Consider the following 25,453-nt stretch of genomic DNA (forward strand, 5'->3'; position numbering starts at 1 on the left):
AGCTCAGGTTGGGAAGAGTAGTCAGGCTGATATAATTGGCCCTGGTGACTCCTGGAAGTGAGGCTCATGCTGTAGTTAACCTCATCCATAGTCAGACCACTTTGGATGATTGAAGGGGAGAGAGGTGCATTGTTAAAATGAGGCAGGCGAGCCAGGTCAGTGTCAGAGAGCTGACTGGTTGGTCTTGCGGTTGGTAAGTCTGAGTGGTTCAGAGGTGGTGGTTGGTTGAGTTGGAGGCATTGCCAGGGGCAAAATCTTCGGATGAAACTGAGCATATGAACTGTGCTGAATTAAACAGCGCTGTGTTTTTGTGCCGGATTTAACCGCACTCTTTAATTATTCACTGCTCTTAAATGCATCAGCCGGCATAATAGACTATTCGTTAACATCATTTGTGTCAAGTGACTCCAAACTATGAAGTTGGATTCAACCAATTTGCACACATGCTAATTCATGGGTTCAACCTTAAACTGTCAAATCCCGGCAAGGGGTCTATGGCTACATCCAGTTATCTACTTTCTTCCTGCATAATATTAGATAATAATTGCAAATACAGCTCTTAAGCAAAATATGACCTGCGCTGTTGGGTCGGACCATTCAGACAAAGATAAGACTGTAATCATATTGAAAATCTCCTCACTGCTGAGCCACACAATAGATAATGGAGTTAAATGCCATTGAATTCCTTAGCACAGAGCCCCTTCACAACAATCACTCACTCTACATAAAAACATCCTCCTCGTCGCCGTAATTGCCCCATTAAAATATTTCTCCTTGAAGATGTGTCATATTACAGGCCCTCAGGCTCATTAGGAAGCTCCCTGCAGCCAATTATCTGAACCTCCATGTGTAGAAGCCACTGTGACCAAAAGGGGCTCATAAGGCAGATCTGGGAGCAGCCCGTCCTCCTCAAATCTATACTTACTGTATGAGAGGCAAAACAGAAAACTGACCTTTGGTCGTTGTCTAGGGGCGACTCCACTCAGCTCCACTTTAAAGTCAGGTGGCAGAGCTTCTGACCTTTACCATGGAAATAATGACTTGTACTTGTGCCAGGAACTCCGAGGGTTACTGGGGGGATCGAGACACCTCTGGCGACATGTGACAGTTTTTGGAGGAGAGAGTTTGCACTCAGCACTTTGATAGCCCCGGGAAACCAAAGTGTGTGTGACAAGACGCAAGAGACTTAGAACTGTGTGTATATATGTATGCCTGTGTGTGTGTGTGTGTGTGTGTGTGTATGTGTGTGTGTGTGTGTGTGTGTGTGTGCGTGTGTGTGTGTTTGAGTATGCGACAGAGGCACAGACAGTGTTGAAAGGAAATAGGTGTCAGACGGAGGGTGCAGAGAGGAGCAATTTGAAGTTGTCAATACTTCCTGTGCAGACATTCCATCTGAAATTTTTAAAAGTAGAGGTGAGTCAGAAAAAGGGCCACAGAGTATAGAATGAATAGCAATTAATTCAAGAAAAACACTTTTCTGAGTGTAAAAAAAACTAACTGCTGGTGGTGTGAGCCAGACAAGTAAACAGTGTCTCTAACATTCCCCGACCTGCACAGCAGCACACTGAGGCTTAATCACATTATATGGCCCAGGGAGCAGGCCTTCGTGTCAGACTGGCTGTTGAGTGGCTCGCTTGTGTGTCGAGAGCAGACAGAGGTGAGGTGAGACGAATGGAGGGAAGGAAGGAGGGAGAAGAGATGGGGATGGAGGATGGGGAATGAGAATGAGATGCAGGGTAAGGAAAAGAGGAAGAAGAGAAGATGGGTGATAGCTGGAGGAGTAAGGGGGGGAAAACATGCGAGAGGTCAGTGGAGGAAGATGGAGCGTTTGAAATAGGGAGGTGAGAGAGCAATGGAGGGTAAATCTAACAAGAAAAAACGTAAGTGCCAGAAATACCAAAAATGGGTCACATTCTATGTTTTGGCAGTATTTTGCCTTATAGTTCTAGTTGAATCTGACCTGTGATGATTTCCTGCATGTCTTCCCCTTTTTTTTTTTTTTTTTTTTTTTTTTTTTTTTTTTTTTTTTTTTTCTCTCTCTCTCTGTCTCCTCTTTCTCATCTAGCTGTCCTGTCAAAATAAAGGCGGAAAAAACCCTAAAAATAATCTTAAAAAAACCCAAAACATCTTCACTAATTTTCCCAAGTTCACACCACAATTGTTATACAAGTTAGCGACTAGCTGGTGAACATAGGCGAGTGTATAGCAGCTAAAGAGCAAGTTAGTTGCGACCAAAAACAAGTAAAATTAGACTGAATATTGCAATTATTAATTGCCGGGTAGCCAGAAACGTGGCTCCAAAATGAATGACAACTTTCTTTATGTGTAAATGGGAAACTGCTAACAAGTTCACCATATCATCTTAAACCTACATTGTGTAATTTTTTGACAAAAAAACTTTGTTTTTTCACAAATATGTGCTCATTCATGTGTAACTACTTCCACCAACTAATCAAAGTATTCTCGTAAGCGTAGAATCTGCCATTCAGAATCATTCAGAATACATACGCGCAAGTCGCTGGAATGACTGCCGCCATCTTTATAATACATTAGCCAAAGAGGGACATACATCTGCCTTTTGCGCTTTTAAACTCAATGGCACCGTGACGAATGCCAGGGGGAGATTACTCGCCAGGGAATCGAAAAAAAAGAGAATTAAAACGACAGGCAAAGCAACAAGACCAAAGTTAATATTGGAGAGGCTAAAACAGCTGCGTGTAAACGATGGAGATACTAAGCGCTAATTTTGGGTTCAGCCACCGTAGGAGTTGAAATCCGCTCGGAATGGGAAGGCCTAGAAAGTAATATTCAGTTGGTTGTCATATACAATTTCACCGCTAGATGGGAGAAATTCTTACACAATGTAGCTTTAAAGTATAGTTTGTGTTGTGGTCAGCTTGTTTCAGCTGCCCCAGATCTGGCCAACAATCTGTTACTGAAGGTTTAAAGTGTATTGGTTAAGCTTGCTTTGACTTTAAAATGGAAATCTAAACAAATAATTTGATTAAATAAAAACTTAATCACCGTGAAATACTCACATGGTTTTACAAAACCCCCGTATTGAGGGATTCTCTTGAAACAAATGCCATTATTTTGAAAAACCAGAAAAGGGATTCCAGAAAATACTTAACGCTGAAAACAAGTGAACATGAACATGAACTTTTCCTGTTGCATGAATCAAAGTTAGGGGTCACTGTGTGTATTGTGTACTGTGTGTATTGTGTAGTTTTCCCCATGCTCTGCGCCAAAGAGACAAGTCATGTCTCCAACAGCTAAAGGTGAGAACAAGTACAACCTTATATCTCTTAACCCCATTCAGCACTGGCTCAACCTCTTATCTGACTGCCTTTCTACATCCTTCATGACACCAACCACCTCCTCCTTTTGAAGTCAAATCCACCTCAAGATTTTTTTAAAAAGCAAACAAAAGTGTATATTTCTAATAGACAGGGGAAAAGGAAAACTTTCAGCAAAAATATATCTGCAGCTAACCACAACGAGATCCTGTCAGCGAGTGGAAGAAAGAAAACTTTACAGAAATAAGTCAGATGTCATTATTTATCATCCTAAATCTTAATTATTTATGAGGCAGAAACAGAATGAAATTCTCGGTTGAATTCATCCTGAATTATTTAATGTGAAATGGTTAATTCCATACAAAGCCCAGGAAGATCCCTCCTCTGTTCCAATAAATACTTTATCACAGTTCCTCAATCGAAAACAGGAGGAGAAGAAAGATGGGGGGAGATAAAAAAAAACAACAACTTCAGACTGTTCCTTGTTGTGCTTTGTTTCAGAAAGTGTTGGTTTAAATATTTTCCGTGCTAAATTTGTGGTTATCTCCAATAATTGAAGTTGATGGAAATGTTTTTTATATATATATATATATATATATATATATATATATATATATATATATATATAAAACATTTAGGCCTAATGATGCCCGCCTTATTTCTCTGTTTATTTCAATGATGTTTCTTGTTATTGGTTCTATGAAAAACTCACCCAAGTGGATAAAGATGTGACACTTACTTAAAATTACTTAAGAGGTTTCATGAAGCATTTTGCGCGTGGTGGATTTTCTTGCAGTCCCGGGTTGACAAAGTCAAAAGCCGCCTAATGAAAAGGGACGCATCGCTGATTGCAGCTATATCTGGAGCCGAGGTGGAAGTGGCATCGATTTAACAATTTAGCAGCACCCTCCTCTGTGTGTTTCCATTAGTCACGGCTGAATACCAACCACTTCCCCCCTTTCACTCCCTCAAAACACACACACACATGCACACAAACACACACACACACACACACACACACACACACGTCCAAAGCTGCCGAGGTATATTCCACTGTTCCCAAACAGGGTGTACATCATCTAAACTGATACCACTGGTGGCTCCAGCACAGTGCACAGCTAATGTAAGGACACATATAGAGAACTTTGCCATGCCACGGAATACACCTTTTATTTTTGTGACTCAGTGCAAGTGCAGGCTATAGTGCAAGTGTACAATATTGTATATTTTTCATGTGAGTGAACCGTACAACCTTGCCGCAGGAACGCGTGTGTGTGTGTGGTGACACTTGTTTGCTCGAAGACATTTGACCATTAATGGGGCCCATAAGAGATTGTAAGTTGGAAGAGATTTAGAGGCTTTTCAAAATGCCAAAATAGGATCATATATTGTGAATTGACCATTCGCTAAAACCCCTACCCCGATCACCAATTAAACAATCATAGCTTAGCAACCGCGATTGGGCCCACCAGGTCTGTCAAACTTTGGATTTTTCTACATGTTGAAGTAGTGTACATAGGACCGTGGTAAGTGTGATACTCTGCTTTCAAAGAGTTTGAAAGATAGTGTTTTTTTTCCAAAACTTTCGAGCAAAAGTTAAAGAAATACATGAAACTGCATTTGTCTGCTCTAAGGTAAGCTGCAATCAAGCTGACTACCTACAGTAACCAAGCATTACTTCCAAAGCCAAGGAGCACATCAGTAACTAGCGTTAACCATATTTTTTGTGGGGTTACAAAGTTCCGTTACACGACTAGCACATCCACTGTGTAGCATTTTCCCACTGTGTGGAACTCATAGCGTTACATTTGCTAGGTCCGTTGGTTTGTCCTCATCATAAAAGGCTACATGTCTTCTACATGGATCATCAACTGGTAAGGACGCTGACTTTTTGCCTGGGACATGTCTGCCTGTCTTATAGCGCAATATCACATATACGTGTGCGTATTTAACACCCCTTTTACAAGATTCAGCTGTAAACATTTAATAGTCAGCCAAAGTCAGGTTTTCTAATGTAGACCTACTCGCGGAGCTAACGTTTAATTAGCTTAATTAGCAAGCTAGCTAGAGATAATAAAATCTGCCACCGACACTCACCGACACTCATTTCACACGGCAAAAGCCATGCTTGTTCGCGAGAAATGAGAAGCCTGCCTTTGTTCTACCTCTGTCTGGAATTCCAGGACCCATTGTTTCAAAAATGACTAAAGATTTGAAGTGCCACCGTTATCATTGCAAACTGCGTGTGCTGTGCGAGAATGGAAATCTTGACAGACATGTATTAACTAAGGGCGGTGGTGCTTAGCGAACGGTCAATTGGTCAAGTCACAACAACAAAACACAGAGTTTTCTTTCCAAGTCCAACAGTCTTTGAAATATTCCATTGACTGTAGGCCATTGTGGTTGGTCTACAAAGATGACGTAGACCTAATAAGTTCAAAGGACTGTCCGGGTGTTCTGCTGTCTATCACGGCATCATTCAAGCCTTTCCACGCCTCAGCTGGTCTGAGCTGTTGGAAAGGAGGACCATGGAAAACTCCATCAACCCATTCTCTGAGCGTGGCGACTGGTGACTCCTGTTCCCTGTCTGCCTTGGTTAACGCCATATTGGATGGATACCCCGGAGAGGAGGATCCGGTAGACGACAGCATGCAGGGAGGGTACTCTGGCTGCAAGCTGCCGTTCAAAGACGCAACAGTGCGAGCGATGGACCAGATTTTCGGCTTAGCGTCTGTACTCCGGAGGTCTGGATTAGCATAGAAGGAGTTGTTTTGCCGATGGACCGGTGTGAGTTTGGGGCAGTCCGGAGACAATCTCTCTTTTCCGTGCAGTGGGTCTGGGTGGTGTGTGCGATGCCTGTGTGGGAGGTCTGTGTTTGGCTTTGCATCACTGTCCTCAGGTAGAAACTGTGGCTTCGGTTCACAGTCAGAACCGTCTGACTCCAGCAGGTCAAAGTCCTCCAGGTCACTCTGCAGGTCTGCACACTGTTGATCTGCAATAATGAACCATACAGATAACACCCAGTCTGTGCACGCTCATTACATTTGAGCAAAGCCCGAAAAAAATTTAAGGTATTTTATTGTGTTAGCTCTCAGTTGAAGGCTAAGAGTAAGTTACAGTAAACCACAGAGCTTTTATTGTGACGGGAAAAACGGAAGTGGATAAAGTATTGTATTGTATTGGCTGGCCGTTGACGGTGTTTTGGTTTTGATAAAGTGAGACATGCAGTGCCGTCTTGGTTTCCGGCATCGGAAGCCCCGTGTTTCTTTATTTTATAGTCAAATCTGAGTCTAGGCAATAATCATAAACCCTTGGTTACACGAGCTAAATGTGCTGAATGATTTTAAGCCCTGCTTACCAGGAAGGTCTTTGTCGTGTTTGAGTGGCTTCTCAGCTTCGTCGCTGTCATCATCACAGCCCCGATCGTCAGAGCTTTTACAAGCCCGCGGTGACCACGTCACCTTGTTCTCCTTCTTCAACCTCCTGCGTGCATTGGCAAACCACGTAGACACCTGAGGGGGATGGATAGGAAGTTTAGATAGGAACATAAAATCACATGATATTATACTATGTTATGACATTACATAGGAGGGAAGAGAAGACAGGGAAGGATGTAAGAGTTGGGTTGGGAACCGGAGGGTTGCTGGTTCAAGTCCCCATACAGACCAAAGTATGGTAGTGGACTGGTAGCTGGAGAGGTGCCAATTCACCTCCTGGGCACTGCCAAGGTGCTCTTGAGCAAAGCACCGAACCCCCCCCCCCCTAACTGCTCGGGGCGCCTTTCCATGGGCAGACCCCCTCACTCTGACATCTCTCCATTAGTGCATGTATAGGTACTGAGCATGTGTGTGTAATTCAGGCCTGTGTGTAATGTGTATAATAACAACAACAGAGTGAGAACATTGTAATTTCCCTTGTGGGATTAATAAATTATTATTATTATTAAAATGATTGAGGGAAAAACAAAGATTATCCGGCAACTAAAATTCGGATAGTAAATCTATAATATTTTACTGAAAGCTACCTGTGTAAGGGTCATCCTGGTGATGATAGCAAGCATTATCTTCTCTCCCTTTGTGGGGTAGGGGTTCTTCTGGTGCTCCTGCAGCCAAGCCTTCAGCGTGCTGGTGGTCTCTCGGGTGGCATTTTTACGGCGGGATGCACCATCAGAGCAGGAATACCTGAGCCAAATGGTGACAAGCAAAATCCTATTTAGCTATGTCGTACCAAAGATAAGGGCATTACCTCCCTCATTTATGAGTAGGTATTGACTTCAAATCATGTATTAATGATGTCTAAGGAGAAAGACCATACTAAAAAAACAACAACACATATTACCTTGTTCCAGTTCCACACATTAAACCCCCAGTATGGGTATAATATAGTGTAATACTTGTCATGATTCCAAGACTTACAAGAATACGAGGGCACTACAAACGAGCTACAGATACTAGAAATATTTTTCATCAGGGAGCCAGCAGTCCTAAGTGGAATGAAGATATTACAGTTGAATTAAAGTGCAATAACAGGAATTGACTTACCCATATCTGTCATATGGATATTGTCCAATTGTATATTCATAGGGATAGTAGGCAGGAGTCTGAGATGTCCCCACAGTTGCAGCTCCGTCTTTGGGATCTATTGGCCCCTGAAAATGTTTGCAAATAAATAATATAAATATATGCTTCATCAGAATCCTTAAAAATATTCCAATACACATACATGCACTCTGATACTAAAGAGTGACTTTAGCCTGAAATTACCTTGTTTACTTTGATTTCATGTTTTATCTCATATAGGTGTAATATTTACGTATCATTCTAGAAAATGTGCAGTCTTCAAGGAATTACACTTTTCTTTCTTTTCACCAAAATACGCATTTAAAAAAAAAAAAAGGCAAAATGAGAGTGATGAGCTATAAGTGAAATGTGGAACTCACTCTGGAATAGAGAGCGGGGGCGTCGCTGGTGCAGGGGTTATAGTAGCCTTGGCTCTTCGGGTAAGTTCCGCTGTAGACTCCAATCCCGGGGCCAGAGGTGAGCTGGTGGCCCGGGGAGCACAGCACCGGGTGTGACGGAGGAGTTCCCGGCTCCAAACAACCGGCCAGAGAGCTGGAGGTCATCAGAAACTTTGGCAAGAAAATTGCAAAATGAACCTTATTTGTCCCATTAAATTAGGCATAATACTACGAAAGTTCAAGGCATTTTTCAAACCCAGTAAAGAAAAAAAGTGTATTGAGTAGTTTACGCTGCACAAAGTCTACAGCACGAGTCCTTCAAGTCATGTCCTCTTTTGTTTCGTTTATTAATATGTTTCTAACAGCAAGTGCAAAACGTCGGATCATCTGATTTCAGTTATTTTAAAAAGTAGAAAATGCGCAGAGTAGCCTATAGATAGCACACTGCCTGCTAGTGCTACTCACAGATTTTGACACATTTTGTGAAGATAACATGAGACTTGTTAATGGATATTTAAACAGCGTAGTAGTCTATAATCTGTCAAGTACAATAACTTTAAGGAAGAAAATTAAAAAAAACATGTTACAAAAGTAGTGACTGTACCTGCGGCGTGGTGGAATAGGAGTATCCCAGCTGAGAGTAAGCCATGGCTCAAATCAGATCAACAGCAGGAGCGCAGACCCGGGGCGACATCCAACAGGATCCGAGCCAAAGGTAGACTCTTATAATACTAGTTCACAGCGAGTTCCAGTCAGCTAACTTTTTTCAGTTAAAAAAAATAAAAAAATAAATGTGGATATCATCTACCGCGCAGACATTTACGCACCACTTTCATTTTACGCACCACGATGAACAGTCGATAAAAGTAACTTCCTGGCTTCCCTTCCAGTTCCGCCTCATTCGCCAAGCTGCGGCAGCAGCTTCTACAGTAGGCTATCCCTGCTATTTTACAATCCAAAGCGAGTGTGCGTGTGTGTGTGTGTGTGTGTGTATATGTATGTGTGTATGTGTGTGATCAAACCATGCATCTCCCTGTGATGCGCTCTTTGGTTTTAAGGCGCGTCTATCTGACGTCAGCCCGGACTCTGTGTGTGTGTGTGTGTGTGTGTGTGTGTGTGTGTGTGTGTGTGTGTGTGTGTGTGTGTGTGTGTGTGTGTGTGTGTGTGTATGTGCAGCCCAGTGTTCATAGCAAGCTGAAGAAACTCACCTAATTAATTCCCTCCCAGTTTTCTTTCAGCTATTGGAGAACAGTTCCATGCAAGCGCAATGCAACCCCACCAAGAGTCCCCAGGCATAATGAGAATGTGATCAATTCTCCTTTCCAAATAAACACACATACAGCTGTATACATGCACACACACACACACACACACACACACACACACACACACACACACACACACACACACACACACACACACACACACACAGTGCTATGGCCAGAGGGGGGATCAGGAACGTGATGCCTTGACACCACATTGACACAAGATGATTGATGACTACAACCTGATATTAGCATAATCGTTTTGCACTGTAGTTTAGATAACTTGTCACCACGGAGAAATCTCCCTGTCTTCCACATATTCATGAGTGGGGAAATTTCAGGTCTCCTCTAAGCAAATTAATCAAAGAATAAACACTCTCTGCGTTCCCTTGTGTAAGCACCTTTACCAACTGAATGGCTTGTCATGTTTTTAATAACAAAGTCCAAAGCCGTCCCTGTGAAGTGGAAACATTTCTCTCATTTCTTCTCAATCCACCTTAAGATCTTTATTCATTTGTTTCAGGGAGGATGAAGAGTAGGCCAAGTGCAAAAGGGATGAGGGGAAATGTCAGAGGAGTTTGTGATGTTTAAAATAATTGGCTTTTGTGCAAAGGGGCAGAAGTAAAAACGTTTAGAGATAGACTGATAATAGATAGAGAGGAAAGGAATTAGGGACTGTATGGAAATTATTATTAAGTATGGTGAGGGGTTCAGGGAAGCAAGAGGTTTTATTTTTTGTAAAAGGGAGGTCCCAGATGCTTGGATCCATTATTGTCTTTTGACATTTATTGTAAAAATAATTGAAATTGATCCAATTGTTGCATTGCAAACATAGCTTTTACTGTGTGCTTTGTAAGAAGAAATGTCTCCAACAATCAATCAATCAATCAATCAATCAATTATATATATATATATATATATATATATATATATATATATATATATATATAACCAAGAGCTGTGAGAGCCTCAACATAACTACAAACAAGTTTAATAATACTTTAGTAACTAAAAGTGGATATTACAAACAAATAAAGTACCTTTTCATTGAAACTTTTACTAATAGGCTCAGCATCAACTTTTCTTTCGACTTGCCCAGTAGTTATATTTCCTCATTGTGTCATTCGGTCTGCATTATTTTTCCTCAAAAAATCGTATTAGCTGGTGCAAATTAGTTGTATATGAATGTAATTTCTAGGAGAAAGGGTTGCAGGTTGGGACAGAGCTGCCGTTTTTGCTGGTTCACTCCTTCTGCGGTTATAACTGTTTACCAGCTCTTTGTCATGTTTTCCATAAATATATTATTTTGAAATATTTCGGGCCGTATTAGGTTTTGTTTTCTAGGTCAAGGGTCCAAAGAAAATGTGGATAATGTTGGGGAGGGTCTTTCTTTTTTGTAAAATCAAATGTTAGAATCATCCACCCCTCACCCTAATCATTTTTGTACAGTCCCTTATATTGGCGGAAACAGAGTGGAGAGTCAAAATGGGAAAACCATGAAAGGTTGTGGAGAGAAAGAAGAAATGAGAGACAAAAGGAGAGTCGGGTTAGAAACTTTTACGTGCGAGAAACCCAACAAGCCTAAAGAGTCAAACTTGGGGAGCATAAGGAAGGGTTAATAGTCAAGGGATCTGAAATGGAGCGAGGGGATGTGGAGGGGTAAAAGGACAAAATATTCCCAGTGCACCCAGAGTAGGGCTGGAACAACAGAGCTGCATCACCAGAAAGCATCTCGGGCCCCACCGGGGAGAAGGCATCTGTGTACCGGCTCTTGATTGACATTCCATTTGTCCCGTGAAAGGTGCTCATATACTGAACACGGGCTAACTGTCTCTCGCTCATCTGTGCTCAGAGCTTGGAAATGAAGTTATCTCCCCACGTTGGCGTTGAACGTCTTCACACAAAACACATGTCACTCCCAGAGAATGGCAATTTGTTTAGGCCACTGACATAAACATGACTGTGTTTAATCTTGGTTTCATATAGTTCATAGGGAAGATAACGGGTGAGCTATAGATGGATGAGCCAACAGAAGAAGCCGGGTATAACTTCCAAGCTTTTGTTACCTTCTTCCTGGGCTCATGCATTGCTCATGGAGGGACAGATTGATTATATTATTTCCCTCTTTTTGAATATTCAATGAACTACTTATATATTAATATATAGTGTGTTTATAAATTTATGGCATTCCTCCAGTATACATTTCTTAAGACTCTGAGTTCGTTAGACCGTGATTATATCGTTCTGATCTTGCTCCCCTAACATCAATCATTCATTTAAGATGCTCCTCCAGAAAAAGAAAAAAAAAGAGAAAGGAAACACATTTGTATTCTCTCCTTCCTGCATCCAGCTCTAGCTATTATGCAGTAGGTGGGGCATGGGGGTTAATGATAGAAGCATGTTAATGTGAGCGGAGGAGGAGGGCTAGGAGGTGCAAGTGTTTGGAAGAGAGAGCCAAACAACTCCAATCACAAGTTCTTTCAATCACAGTGCGCCGCATTTGAATATTTTCTACCCTAAAGTCTGAAATCTATGCAATTTTAATCACTGTTTAACATGTAGATGCTTTTTGAGCCTTCATCTTGGTTTAAGCTATTTCACCTTGAAAAAATATCTAAGTGCGTGGTGCTGAAGGGCCCACATTGAAGTGAGAATGCTTCTAAAAACCTGAGTGAAAACATGTTTTTTATTTTTCTTGAGACTTTTTTTTTTGGTGAGTCAATCTCAGTCAGAGCGGAGAGGAAATTATATGTATAGTACTATCCTGGTTACAAAAAAAGAGAGGTCGACAATTGGGGGAAATATGCTTATTCGCTTTTCTCCTTCACCCTTATATCTCTCAGCAGCCGGTAGCTTAGCTTAGCATAAAGACTGGAAACGGGGGGGAAAAAGCTAGCCGGTCACTGTCCGAAACTCTCCTACCACAACCCACCCTCTGTTTAGCTCACATTTGTGATTTCACTGTGGAGTTATATTGCATTTATGTTACATCATCAGAATAGGAAGAACAGCAAAACCTCCCATTATTTAGTTCACGCATTATTCCAAGATGGTTAGCCCACTGCTAGCCCTGTTGTTACATCATTTAAAGATGTAAAGCCTAAATGTACTACTTTTGCGGTTTTGCTTATTTGGAGCAGTGTATTATCAAGTGAAACAAACTGTGTATACTGTAAGTCCTTTCAAATGAACAGAAATATTTTTGCATTAGGGTTGATATTGGATTTCTTTTAGATGTAGCTTAACTGCCAGCAATGGTATCTTATTGGTATCTCCAATTCTGAATATCAAGTCACATAGGCTGACGTAAACAAAACAAAAAAAATTATCTGAATGGGGCATTATATGCCAGATTATTTACGGCCTGGCATTAGGGCAGGGTGTCATTTAGAAAATTGTGATACCAATACCAGTATCCTTAAAGGACAAATCCGGCGCAAAATGAACCTAGGGGTTAATAACACATGTGTACCGAGTCGACTGTTCTCTGGGTTATGTTTTCATGCTAATCGAATGTGACCAGTTTTAGCGCAAACCGCTAATTAGCTTATAACGCTAGTCGTTGGGGCACGGTTAAAGTAAAATGAAATTGCTATTTCTATACCACCAACAAGGCTCAAAATAACACCACACTTCCACGGTAGCGTAATGGGGGTCCCTACATGTAAACCAAAGCATTGAGAACTTTGTAAGTGTACAGACAGTTTATTAAAAAGATAGTTTATAAAGACAGTACCGTTCACGTATACAGGCAGGCGCCATCTTGGGAAGACAGTCACAAGCAGTTGAACTGGTTACATGGCATTCGTCGTTCGACTGCTCGTGACTCTTTTCCCAAGATGGTGCCTGCCTGTATACGTGAACGGTACTGTCGATTTCTTTTTACTTTATCCGTGCCCCGACGACTAGCGTTATAAGCTAATTAGTGGTTTGCACTAAAACTGGTCACATTCGATTAGCATGAAAACAAATCCCAGAGAACGGTCGACTCGGTACGCATGTGTTATTAACCCCTAGGTTCATTTTGCGCCGGATTTGTCCTTTAAGGGGATAACAATAGCAAAAGAATACTTCATGTGATACCTTTTTTTCCTACTTCATTCGATACCCATCATGTAAATGGAAGCGATCAGTTGTGTAAAATGCCACCACCACTCCTTCCTATCCAAATGATTTTTAGAAGAATACATTTTGAAAGTTTTCAAGTTTCCGTCGAACGTTTTGGTGGCATCTCACCAAGCTAAACTGCCAACTCCCTGAAATACACCACCCTTCAACTCCACACTCCACAGACTGTATGGGTTGTAGCTGCTGCGGTAGTGGGCCAATCACACGTCATTTTTTGTATGTTTTTACCTGAATTAAGGTATCGTTTGACTAAGGAAATGTCGATACTATTACTTTGTACTGGTTTATTTCAGCCGATACTTTAAAGGTATCAAGTACCGATACCCAGCCCAACTGGGGATAGTGACTTGCCGGAGTCTCCACTGGTTGCCTGGCAACCTCAGAAACAAGGCAAGACTCCAGGAAGTCACTGTGCCCAGCAGACACCCCACGCCCCATCAAATCACATGATTAAACACACTAGATATAGCATGTTAGTTAGCAAGCTTTAGAGGTGCTGGTGAACATTTGTTGTTACCGTTGGACAGAGCCAGGCTAGCTGTTTCTAGTTGTATCAATCTAATCCTTGGCTGCCAATAAAATTATTTTACCAAAATGTCAAACTGTTCCATTAAGATTATCTTTATCAAACTGATAACAACGAAGTGTAAGAAAGTTATTCATGGGATCTTCGTTCTTAAACGTTGTGAAAACAGTGTTCTGAAGTGAAGTGGAACAAAATGGGGAGAAAGTGGCTTCCATGCTAGACTTCCTCTGCTCACTGTGTTCTACCATCAGACACAATGAACACAGGGGTAAAGCAAGGTTACTTTTCCACCTTATTTCCAAGCCTCCGCTCTGTGAGAAAAGGAGGGATATTCAGAGGGAAAGGAGAGAACAGAGGACAAGCAATGAATGGATTATGAGGAAAGAAAAATAGTCCCTTCTTTTCACCACAAGACACGGCCTACCGCCGCTGCCTCTTGTTAAAGCACAATAGCACCAACTGAGTACAAGTGCAAACCAGGCTCGATCTGATCCACAAACAAGGCTGCCAACGCCGAGTGCCTGTCTGACCACTGAGCAGCAGCCATGCTATCTGCTGCATCCTCTGCTCCTGTCTAATAAGAGCCCCATGGAAGACCTGGAGCTGCTGAGCTCTGAGTGGGATACTATAAATGCCCTGGTCTTCCTCATCAATGATGTAGGATAAAGGGAACAGAGACAAGCTAACCCTCTTAGCCGCTGTGCAGTGCGTGCGTGCTAGTGTGTGCGTGAAAGAAGTGGACGGAGACAGACAGAGGCAGAGAGGGAGACAGGCTTAGGCTACAGGCAGCTCTTAAGAGTGTGTACAGTTTGCGTTGAGCCCTGGGAGGCCAGCCGTATTCCTCCCTATCACTTCCACTTCATTACCCCGGGAGCGGACATACATTATTCAGCTCTTCAAGCCTCAGTCCACGGGGACCGATAGAGCCTTTAACAAACACTTTTAACCTATCCCAACTCTCGCCGATCTTCTGCCTGTGTTTCACTATCTGTTTATTTGTCGTTCATCTCTCTTGGTCTGCCTTGATTTCTGTTCATTCATATTCTTTCTCTGCTCCTACAACACATCTTTTTTTTTTTACCTCTTTTCTGACCTGTTTTGTTTGTCTGCTATCATTATTGTTTGGGTTCCCACAGTATGTGTGTATAAGTCAATATTTCTTTCTTTTAACCTTGCAATAACAGATATATTTGGCCACTTGGGGGCAGTGGAAACAAGTTATGGACACAGCATTGAAATATCATCAGCTTTTAAATTGATATGGTTAATTTTATAATAGCAAACAGTTGCTTATTTACATATCCAGAAGTTACAGCAACATTATTCATTTAGAGTTGTGCTTTTGTTCAATATAAGTCCAATATTCATTCTTTTTTGGTTTCTACCCACTCCTGAGAAAAATTTCATTCACAAGCTACCTGGCAGTATACAAAGTAGTAATTAATCCAATATTTTATTCTGAAATGGGCCATTCTGCACAGTGAGTAATTTGACTTTTGGCGCATTAAATGTATTTTGATGCTAATTCTGAATGTGTGACTTTTGCTTGTAACATTTACTTCAGTAAAAGTGTCTTTCTATTACCACTGTCTGAGACATAATGACAGTTCAAAATCATGTTCATGAGCAAGTCTCATAAATTAGGAAAACTCAAGTATCAAGGAAATATAACAATGTACAAGTAGGTTTTTTTGTTTGTTTGTTTTATTGTTAAAGAGGCCCCCAGGGTCTGCGGGACATAAGGGTTTAGTCATACTTAAATCTTCGTACTGTGAGGTTGTTTTGTCGAGAAGGCCGAAGACAACCAACAATCATTTTTATATCCTCATGAAAGAACTTCAGTAAACCAAATGGAAGTTACAACGTGACTATTTCTTGAAAAACCCTAAATTCCTAAAAGGCTGGGGACCACCTCAGGTCATTAAACTAGTGTCCATTTTAGATTGTTAGATTAGATAGGGAATACTATGAAAAGGGTCAATCTTTCCCCAGTGTTTCACATGACCACTTCAGTATCACTGCTTAGAGCTCAGGTGCCATCCTCTGGTGGTTTAGGGAACTACAACCTTATTGTTGTAGTGGTGTGTGTGTGTGTGTGTGTGTGTGTGTGTGTGTGTGTGTGTGTGTGTGTGTGTGTGTGTGTGTGTGTGTGTGTGTGTGTGTGTGTGTGTGTGTGTGTGTGTGTGTGTGGGAGGTTAGCCTGAGGGTGCAGCGAGCTCAGTTTGCAGTTGTTATTGACCGGGGTGAAAAGGTCTCCCACATATTTGTGACCGACGACGGACAGTACAGTAGGCCTGCTTGTCTGCGTGCACACACTTGGGTGTGGTTGTCATGTTACATCTCTGACTGGACCTCCCAGGACTTTTAGCCGCCAGCAGTGTGAGGCCTAACATCCTACCCTACTGAGTTAACCCCCTTTGTTTCAATGTGTTTTGCTACATCTTAATCAGCTTAGACATTTGTTTTTGTCACATTCCTACAGCATTTGCATCAGGACAGATCTATATGAAATACTTTGATGTTCTTTATAGATTCCAAAAATATTTTCTCCTTGTATACAGACATTCGCCAGTGATTATCTCTCTGCCACTTTCCCAGTAAATGCCGCTGAGTGTCTGATCTTCTGATTCCACATCAGGAGATTCCTCCCGAGCATCTTACTGTGTCCAGTGACTGATCACATATCATCACAAGCTATTTCGCAAAGTATTAAGCCACCGCAAATGCTCAAAAACCCATGCTATGCGGTTGACAGTGAGCTGCATATGATAGCAGTCGATTAAGTGCTTCTTTTTGGAGCGCTGGCATTCCCCGGAGAGCAGCGGGGCAATAATTTCCTCAGATTGCCCCTGTGGGAACGAAGCTGCTGGTTTTCTATGTCCACTCCAATCACATCACTAATGGAGAGGCGGGTAAGCATCTGTGACAGTGGGAAACCAGATCTCTGCTCCCCCAGTGTGTGTGTCTGTGTGTGTCTGTGTGTGTGTGTGTGTGTGTGTCCCTTGCAGATAAACAGTTGGCAGGTTTCCCCTTTCCCTGTGCACGTGCATGAACACACACACACACACACACACACACACACACACACATCTGAAGGGGTGGGGGGATGCGCAAGCTGGACAGGGTTAATATACTCCATTAAGCTCTATTACCCTAAACGACTTGGGCAGATGAATAAGGACTCACATTACTCTGCAACTGTGTGCGTGAATGATAGTGATGCATCTCATGTGTAATTACACTGTGAAGATATGTGACCCATGAGTCATCTGTCATTATCAACGGAGTGAAAGACAGCAAAAGGCACTCTGGGTTACTGTACACTGGCAGTCCTCATCTTATCTCATAATATGTAGCCTATCTGTCCTATCTAGCCTATATCTAAGTCTCCCTTCCTTAAAACAAGTTAAGAATTTCCCAGTATGGGGAGATCATTTCAAGTTGTTTCCAATATAATTAAATTTATTCAAAGTGTCTTCTGTAATTGATGTATTTTATTTTTGCATTTATTTATTCATTTCAATTATGTTTGTTATTATGTGTATTCATTATGTAATAATAATAATTTTAAGAAATTAATTAAATAATCATGATTTTAATGCAGTAATCAGCTTAATTTTTGGTTCATTCAAAATACCAACACTAATTTTTTTATTTTTTAAATGTTCCTGCATTGGCAGGTTTGTCTTGACTTGTTTTAAGACAACCATAAGAGTCCACAGCCATGCTAGCAGCTCTGTGAGGCTGTACTTAGGCACAATGGTGCTTTGAGCTAAATGCTAACGTCAGCATGCTGGTGTTTAGCAGTTTTTTTGCTGCCTTCAAATAAAGCTTAGTTTACAACATTGAAAGTTATGTACACAGTATGCTTGGCGTTCAAGTGGATAGACAACGTGAGAACATCGCTGCTAGGCAACAAGTACACGCCAAAAGACTCCTTCCTAACGGTACTGTCGGCGTCTAGAAGTCACAGAGGCTAACAATTTAGCAAGCTAGCAGGTAACGTAATGCAAGAAATGCATGACAGAGGGAAAAAAAAGAGATGAGGCCATCGGGAAGATCAACATTTTCCTCAAAAATATTATTATTAATAATTAACTCTAAAATTAGATTAAGTTACCATCCACCATTTCTGAAAAGGTCAGCAAACCTGTTCACAACTCGTGGACTCAGATCTTTCATAAAATGTCCAGGTCCGACGTTGTGAATACCAAGACATTTATTCATATGGACTCTTCTTGTGAACACGGTAAACACTACCCCATTTGAAGGCAGCAATCCTTTTCACCATATTCACTTCATTTGCTACTTGGCACTAAACACAAAGTACAGCTGAGGCTGACGGGAATGCCATTAGTTTTGCAGGTATTTGGCAATGAAATAAAGTATTGGACAAGTTTTACCACTAATTGCGCTGCACTGAAAGTTAACGCATCTTAAAAGTTATAACAATTCATCCTCATGGGAACGTGCATGTCTATAGAGCAGCAGCGGTAGTGTGCACATCCCCACCGGTGAGGTGCAGGGCAAAAAGGGGCTGGATACAACTGAAAAGAATGAGACGCCCGCACTCTGCTAATACTCCCATATGTTTAGTGTGCTGCAACGTTTCGACCCTGCCGGGCTGGCCTGAGGAAGACGAAACGTTGCAGCACAATAAATGTATGGGAGTATTAGCAGAGTGCGGGCATCTCATTCTTTTCACTTGTAACATGCATGTCTGTGCCAGATTCCATGGTCATTTTCAAAGATACATCACTTGTAGTGTCTGTACAATTCTTTGTGTCAATCCATCAAGTAGATGTTGAGAAATTTCCCTGAATTAATAAGTAAACTTTGAACTGTTCTTATCAGAGGAACATGTAGGAGTTCAGCAAGTCATTAGGATTCATCATCTGAGGACTGGGAATTTCTGTACAACATTTCATGGCAATCCATTGAATAGTTGTTTAGATATTTCCGTTTGGACCAAAGTGGTGTACTAACTTTTTAGCCATACTAGTGGTGTGACCCCTACAACCACACTAGCAATAAATCTGTCAGTGCATTTTAAACCGATTCTGCTTGCGTTCTTTCTTGTGGCTTCTTTAAATCTGAAATAACTGGTATTCACTACCAAGTTGAAAAGGTTGAGAACACTGACATATCATCGTTTTTTTACTTTGAAAAGGCAAACATGTTAGCAAACAGTTCCAGCAGTTGCAGAGCAACATTCTCCACATGCTCAACTGTGTTTAGCAGCAGAAACTCACTATGATAGGGAGGAGGTCGGGGTGGATGGAACTAATACAGAACTTAACCCCAGGTGGCCGCTGTTTGTGTCCCATGTGAAACCAAAAGACTAATTTGAACCTACAGTATGTACACAACTTAACGTATATTACTCACATCACATACGTAACATACTTAACTTATGTACTGTATGTAATTTAAGGTACTTATTTTAAACCAAACCATGTTCCTTTCCTAAACCTAACATGTAGTTTTTTTCACAGCTTTAAACACGTGTTTATAAACTGCTACTGTTTCCCTCGAAAAAAATTATTGAGAATGCAATTTAGTAATTTTTAGGAGACAGGACTGCCATTCGATGCCCTGTTTGTATAAAAAAATATATAATTTATAGCTCCTTTGAATTGACTGACATTTTTTTTTTATTCATGAGACAAGTTCAATTGTATTCGAATCCCACTGAAAGAAAGCAGGACCTCCAGTGTTTAATAACAGAGAAAAGATATTGATGGAGAAAGCCGGTTGAATTCCACAATTTCTTCCTTTTTAGTGACCCATTTTGGTCACTAAGAAAGTCAAGTCGAGGGCTGATTTCAAACAGATTTTTTTTTCCTCACACGCAAACATCGGCTGCATAAACCTACAATGTGACTTTGATGAGCGCATTCCCTGCAACATTTCCCAGGTATTTCACAAACGGAGGCACAAATGACAGAAATCGCTAAGATCACATATGAATTCATTTTGTGCAGCTTCTCCGCCCCCCTCGCTCCAATACACCAGTGTGTCTCAATGGACGCTGAACAAAGACGCAGCGAGTCCTCAGCCCCCTCAGGACTCTCGCAGCAGTACACTAAGCTAAGTTGCTACCCTATAACAAACCAGTGGATAAACATTGTTTCAAAATGGCTGAAAGGAGCCAGCGATGCGAACACTCAGCCACGAACCCTCGCTCTGTCCTAATCTGCTTCTTCCCTCAGATTATTGCCATGAATAGGCAGGCAACAAGAGAAGAGACTTATCACTCCAACCCTTTCATAGTATTTGTTGTGTGTATTTCCCCTGTATATTAAATTTGTCTCCTCTAAAAGGCATTGACAATGTTTGCTATTTGTCTGTACGGTATACTCGCAGCTGCAACACGACAATACACGCAGGCTAAGAAGCAGCACTCGGTAAACTCGGAATTGTGGAGCTTGTTGAATTACTCATGAGTTTTGATACTTTGCTTTTGTGTAAACGCTTAATTCCACTAATCCCTATGGAGGAACAGTGAATGGCGTAAATTCCCTATGATATCTCGTCTAGGCTAAACATTTGCTCACTTACGTATACATTGGGTACAGAAAATTATTCTTTTGACAACATTACAACAGATTTAACCCAGTGCCCCGCTTATCCTGCAATGACATGTATTAGCATCATTGCGTTGGGAGGTACATTTCCATTTCAAATTACAGCTCAGCAACTAGCAAGCGCACACATAAAAACACACGCACACACACACACGCGGCTCAAATGTTGCCGTTACAGAATTAATAAAGGTGGGTTGTTTTGCTGCAGAAAAAAATGCTTCACTTCTACATTTTTAAGAGCAGACTTTCCATTACAAATTCAAGAAATATTAACTCGCATGTTCATTATTTCTTCAACTGTGTGTCAGGCCTTTTCTTCTCCGAGCCCCTCGAGGTCAAGCTCTGCAAAGCCTATTTGGCAATCAAACACTGTCCCTCCCTAACCCTCTTTTTCCTCCTTTCTCCGCACACACCTCTCTTGCCCGCTTTCTCTTCCCTCGGCCCTTTCTCTGCCTCATCATCCCCCCTTCTTTCCCTTCCCCTGCCCACGTCTCTTTCCGTCCGACTGGCCCTCTCAGCGGGGCTATAGAGTCCTAACTTGTCTACATTTACCCCCTACGTTGGCTGACCAATGGGGCCGTTGCGCGGAGAGTCCCTCCTTTAGCGCCCCGCCATTCTCCCCGAGTCAGCTCATGCTCTCTGTTTTCCCAACCTTTGACCCCAGGCCATGGCAACAGGGGCAGGAATGTCAGGAGTGATTGGCAGGATAAAGAGCGCAGCCCCTCTCTCCTGCACAAGCGGATTTGAGACACTTTGAGGGGCGAACAATGGCGGATTTGGGCTTGATTGGATCACTGATGAGCTGATGACTGTCAAAAGAGCACGTCGTCTTTACATAAGCCTGATTATCTCTGCGTGGCGGAGGAGCGGAGAAGAGTAGGAGGGGTAAGAGTGGGAGGTGGGGGGGGGGGGTGGCAGGGAGCTCACCCCCATGCAGAGAGCCTCGAATAGGGGATAGATCTGCACACGAGGGCCAGGCTAAGGGGCCTGGGCCTCTCTCATCCACTGGGGGGCCTTTAACAAATCTATTCAGGCGACCAGGGGCCCTCACACATGTGGCCACAATCACAGGAGGACGGCTGAGGGTGGGAGGGTGAGGGGGATGACACATGGTGGCAATCATTGTTCAATCCTCTGACCATCCCGTCAAGACAGACAGAGAAGCGGAGAGAAAAAGAACGAGGGACGGATATAGAGAGAGAGAGCGAGGTGCTGACAGAAAAGAGCAGTGGGACAGGCAAATCAAAGACAAATCCCTTCCATAATCTACCTCTTTAATAGGGATTAGAACTCACCAAAGAGCCTATATCAGAATACCAAAGCGCCAATGAAGACTCAATTCACAGTGAGAGTTTGAGGGGCTGAAACGACTCTAAAAACTACACAGACTGAGTGTTATTCAGAAGTGTTAGCGATTGGGGTCGCACTCGTGGCTTTTTACAGCGTGTACCACGGGCTCTATTTTTGAAAAGTTTCGGGGCAGCTTGGGTGACAAACAACCAACATGAAGCAAAAAACTTTCAAACTCTGAAGAAGTTTCCGGCAGCACCCGCCAGAAAGCACTAATCATATTTTGGATCTGCTCACTTTTTCCACTCCTTTCATAACCAAACATGCTTTTGGACACGCTGTGTAACTCGATTAAACAGCCATTTGATGTTCACTTTCAGCCCCATCATGCTAAGCTCACTGATATCCAAGTTTGAAAGAATAACATATTGTTTTGGGCACTTGGAAGACCAGTAGCGTGATCTGGCTGGGATAAAGTGTGGAAAAAGTGTGTATAAGAGAAAGAGTGGCTGATAGTCTTCTCAGCGGTGCTGATGGCAGTCTGTCAGAGTTGGCAGAGGAAGTGAAAATGGCCTCAAGTGTCTGGCTTCCCTCCATGCTGCTCACATCAATGACAGCTCTCACTGCATCATGTCTCTCCCTCTCTCTCTCTCTCTCTCTCTCGCGCGCTCTCTGTTTCTCTCTCTCTCTCTCTCTCTCTCTGTCATTTGCTCTTTTTACACTCGAGTTTGCTCTTTCTATCTCTGGTTTTCTGACTGTCTCTGTCTGTGAAAAGATGCATGGCTGGATGAATTAGGAAATGCAGACCTTTTGAGCGAGGAAAAAACAGTCACGGCTATTATTTCCACCATACCTCGTACACAAGTGTCAGGTAGCATTTTATTAGATGAGATGATTTATGCCCCTCTCATGTGTGCAATAAATATGCTGCTTAGCTTAGCTTATTTTAGCACAAAGAATGGAAACAAGGGGAAACAGCTAGCCTGGTTCTGTCTAAAGTTTTTTTTTTTTTTTAAAGCTCACTTGCCAGCAAGTTGTTTAATCGATACAAGACCCAAAGTGTAAAAAATAAATGTCTTGGTTTTTACAAGGGGTTGTGTGCCAACTCTTGGCAAAAAAAAAAAGGAAATTAGTATATTTCCCTAAATGTCAAACAATCCCTTTGATTTTGTTAATAGGTAAATAAAACTGTCGCACTTTAAGTTCATGATCCAGCATTCGAATAAAAAATCAATTATACCTAAATATAATTCTTCAAATTCCTGTGTACATGGTACATTTGTCGGATTAAGCGATTCTGATATTACAGTAATACAGTATATCTCGCGTCAGTTCAATACTGCATGTCTTCAGTGTATTTAAATCATAGAATCACTTAGAAGCAGCCAGCTTCACAGGTCCATAGTAATAGTTTTTAAATGATTGTTCAACGCGATATGGCCAAATGTTGAGCCTATTTGTAACATTTTTATAAGTTTAGAATTAGAAGAGGAGCATATTTTTGTAAAGTACATTTTTCACACATCCATAAAGATACAAATTAGTTTGTGGCATGATACGTGCCAGTGAATGAAGCTAAACTAGAAGTAAAGGCAGCACGAGAACGTGGCACTGTTTTGTATTATTTGGTCATTTGAGTGAAATGGTAGTGTAGATAGAATTCATCAGTCATAACGCCATTAGCGTGATGAAATTGTTTCTGTCCCATGAAAACCATGTAACTCCAAATCAAGCTGTCTGACAATGTATTTTTCAAGTAATCTGCAGGGTTTTAAAATTCTTCTTTTACTACTTTTTTTTTTTTTAGAAGTTTCTGTGGATTTAAATTAAAATAAAAAATGTATATCACCAAATTTGGAGATACATGGTTTTCAGAATGCTTCGACATGTAAATGTAGTGGGTCGGTGTCGGTGTTTGTAAGCTGAAATGACAACTTTGTAAAGTGTACACCAATACAATACTGTTAGGAATTTAAAAGTGGATTTAGCTTTAGTGTTCCGTGCCAAAGCGGGGACACACACACACACACAGTGACATTTGTACCTCATAAAGAACAATTCTGCTTTACTTTTTCTGAGAGTGAGGTGGCAGCATTGAGTTAATCTGCAGGTCCATGAACCGGGTGCCTCGGATTCTGTCAGTGTGTATCGTGCCTGCTCAAATCCCCATTGGGCTGTGTACTTTACCGTTGGACTGTGTACTGTTTATACCGTACTCCAGCCAGGGCCAACGCAATAGTACCCCTTGATTGCAGTTCTCAAGAAACAAGCAGCTATTCAACACATTGCCATGTACTTATTTGTTAGTTCTTTCCAGACCATGTAACCTTAACCAACCTGACCCAGGTAACTATTTCACTAATCTAACACAAATATGGAACATCTGCAGACTTCAGCAGTGACTGATTTTACTAAGAAGTCGTAGCCACTTTACAGTAAGCTGACTCTCAGTGCTAGACTATCAAAATCCAGTGTAAACTTAATAATTCACTTTTAAAGATGTTGTCTGCATAGCAAATTTTGCAATTAAATGTAAGATGTGTCTGTACGTGAACCGGAGGCTGCCCAGGCCCCTTTGAGAGGCCAGAGGACTCAAATGATGTGGCATGCCCGACCTGCTGCTAATCCAAGCATGTACACAGGACCACAGCTTTTAGAAACACTCACTATTAACAGCCCTAAGACCCCCCACCGTCCTCTCCCTTTCTCTCGCTCTCTCTCTCCCCTCTACCCTGTCTTTGGGCCTGTGAACGTCAAGGATGGCTCAGAGTGACACATCCCCTCCCCTCCCATCCACCTCCCCCTGAGCTGCCGCCCCCATACTGGCTGCTGGCCTTTCCTGCCGTCTGATCCATATTTCAGAGGCGGCAGTGGTGGCACTGAGGGGGTATAATCCAACATTAAAGCACTGGGGCCTGTGCTGAAAGCACAGGCGCAGGTTCATAGGGTCCTGGAAATCTTCAATTTCAATTTCCGCAGCGTTTGCAGTGGCTTCCAAGGCGCTGGCATAAGTCTGAGAGTTTTGGCGAGAGTGCAGATTTCAATAAGGGTGAGACTTTTTTTTTCTCGCTAAGGGCTGACACTGCGCGGTTTAGTTGGCAGGAAGAGTGTAAAACAAAACGAGACACAGGGCTGAAGGGGTCAATTAAAAGGTGATTGTCATTAAACAAGTGGAAATCCATAATATTATATATTAATATGTTATTGTATATTCATATCAATTTATAATTTCCTCCATAAAGCACCAAACCCTCTGTGACTTCACACTTCATTTCGTAGAGGGAGGATAATAAAAAAGAGAATTTCTATGATGGGATTCATTCTAAGGTGCACATGAAACTGATATCGGTCAGATAAAATGATATACTGTGATCTAACATTATAAAACTCTCGATCAAGCCTAA

General features: G+C 41.9%; 1 protein-coding gene across 1 annotated transcript; it reads right to left on the reverse strand.

The window, feature by feature from the left end:
* Positions 1-4,440: 4,440 nt before the first annotated feature.
* Positions 4,441-9,286, reverse strand: irx4b (iroquois homeobox 4b). Its single transcript, XM_039819274.1, has 6 exons — positions 8,858-9,286; positions 8,236-8,424; positions 7,838-7,944; positions 7,321-7,477; positions 6,655-6,808; positions 4,441-6,288 (listed from the first exon to the last, which is right to left on the reverse strand). Exons 1-6 carry the CDS (start codon positions 8,900-8,902, stop codon positions 5,705-5,707), a joined length of 1,236 nt encoding a protein of 411 aa, XP_039675208.1. The 5' UTR covers positions 8,903-9,286; the 3' UTR covers positions 4,441-5,704.
* Positions 9,287-25,453: the final 16,167 nt, after the last annotated feature.

The sequence above is a fragment of the Perca fluviatilis genome, chromosome 13 (genome assembly GCF_010015445.1).
Source record: "Perca fluviatilis chromosome 13, GENO_Pfluv_1.0, whole genome shotgun sequence".
NCBI classification, from domain to species: Eukaryota; Metazoa; Chordata; class Actinopteri; order Perciformes; family Percidae; genus Perca; species Perca fluviatilis.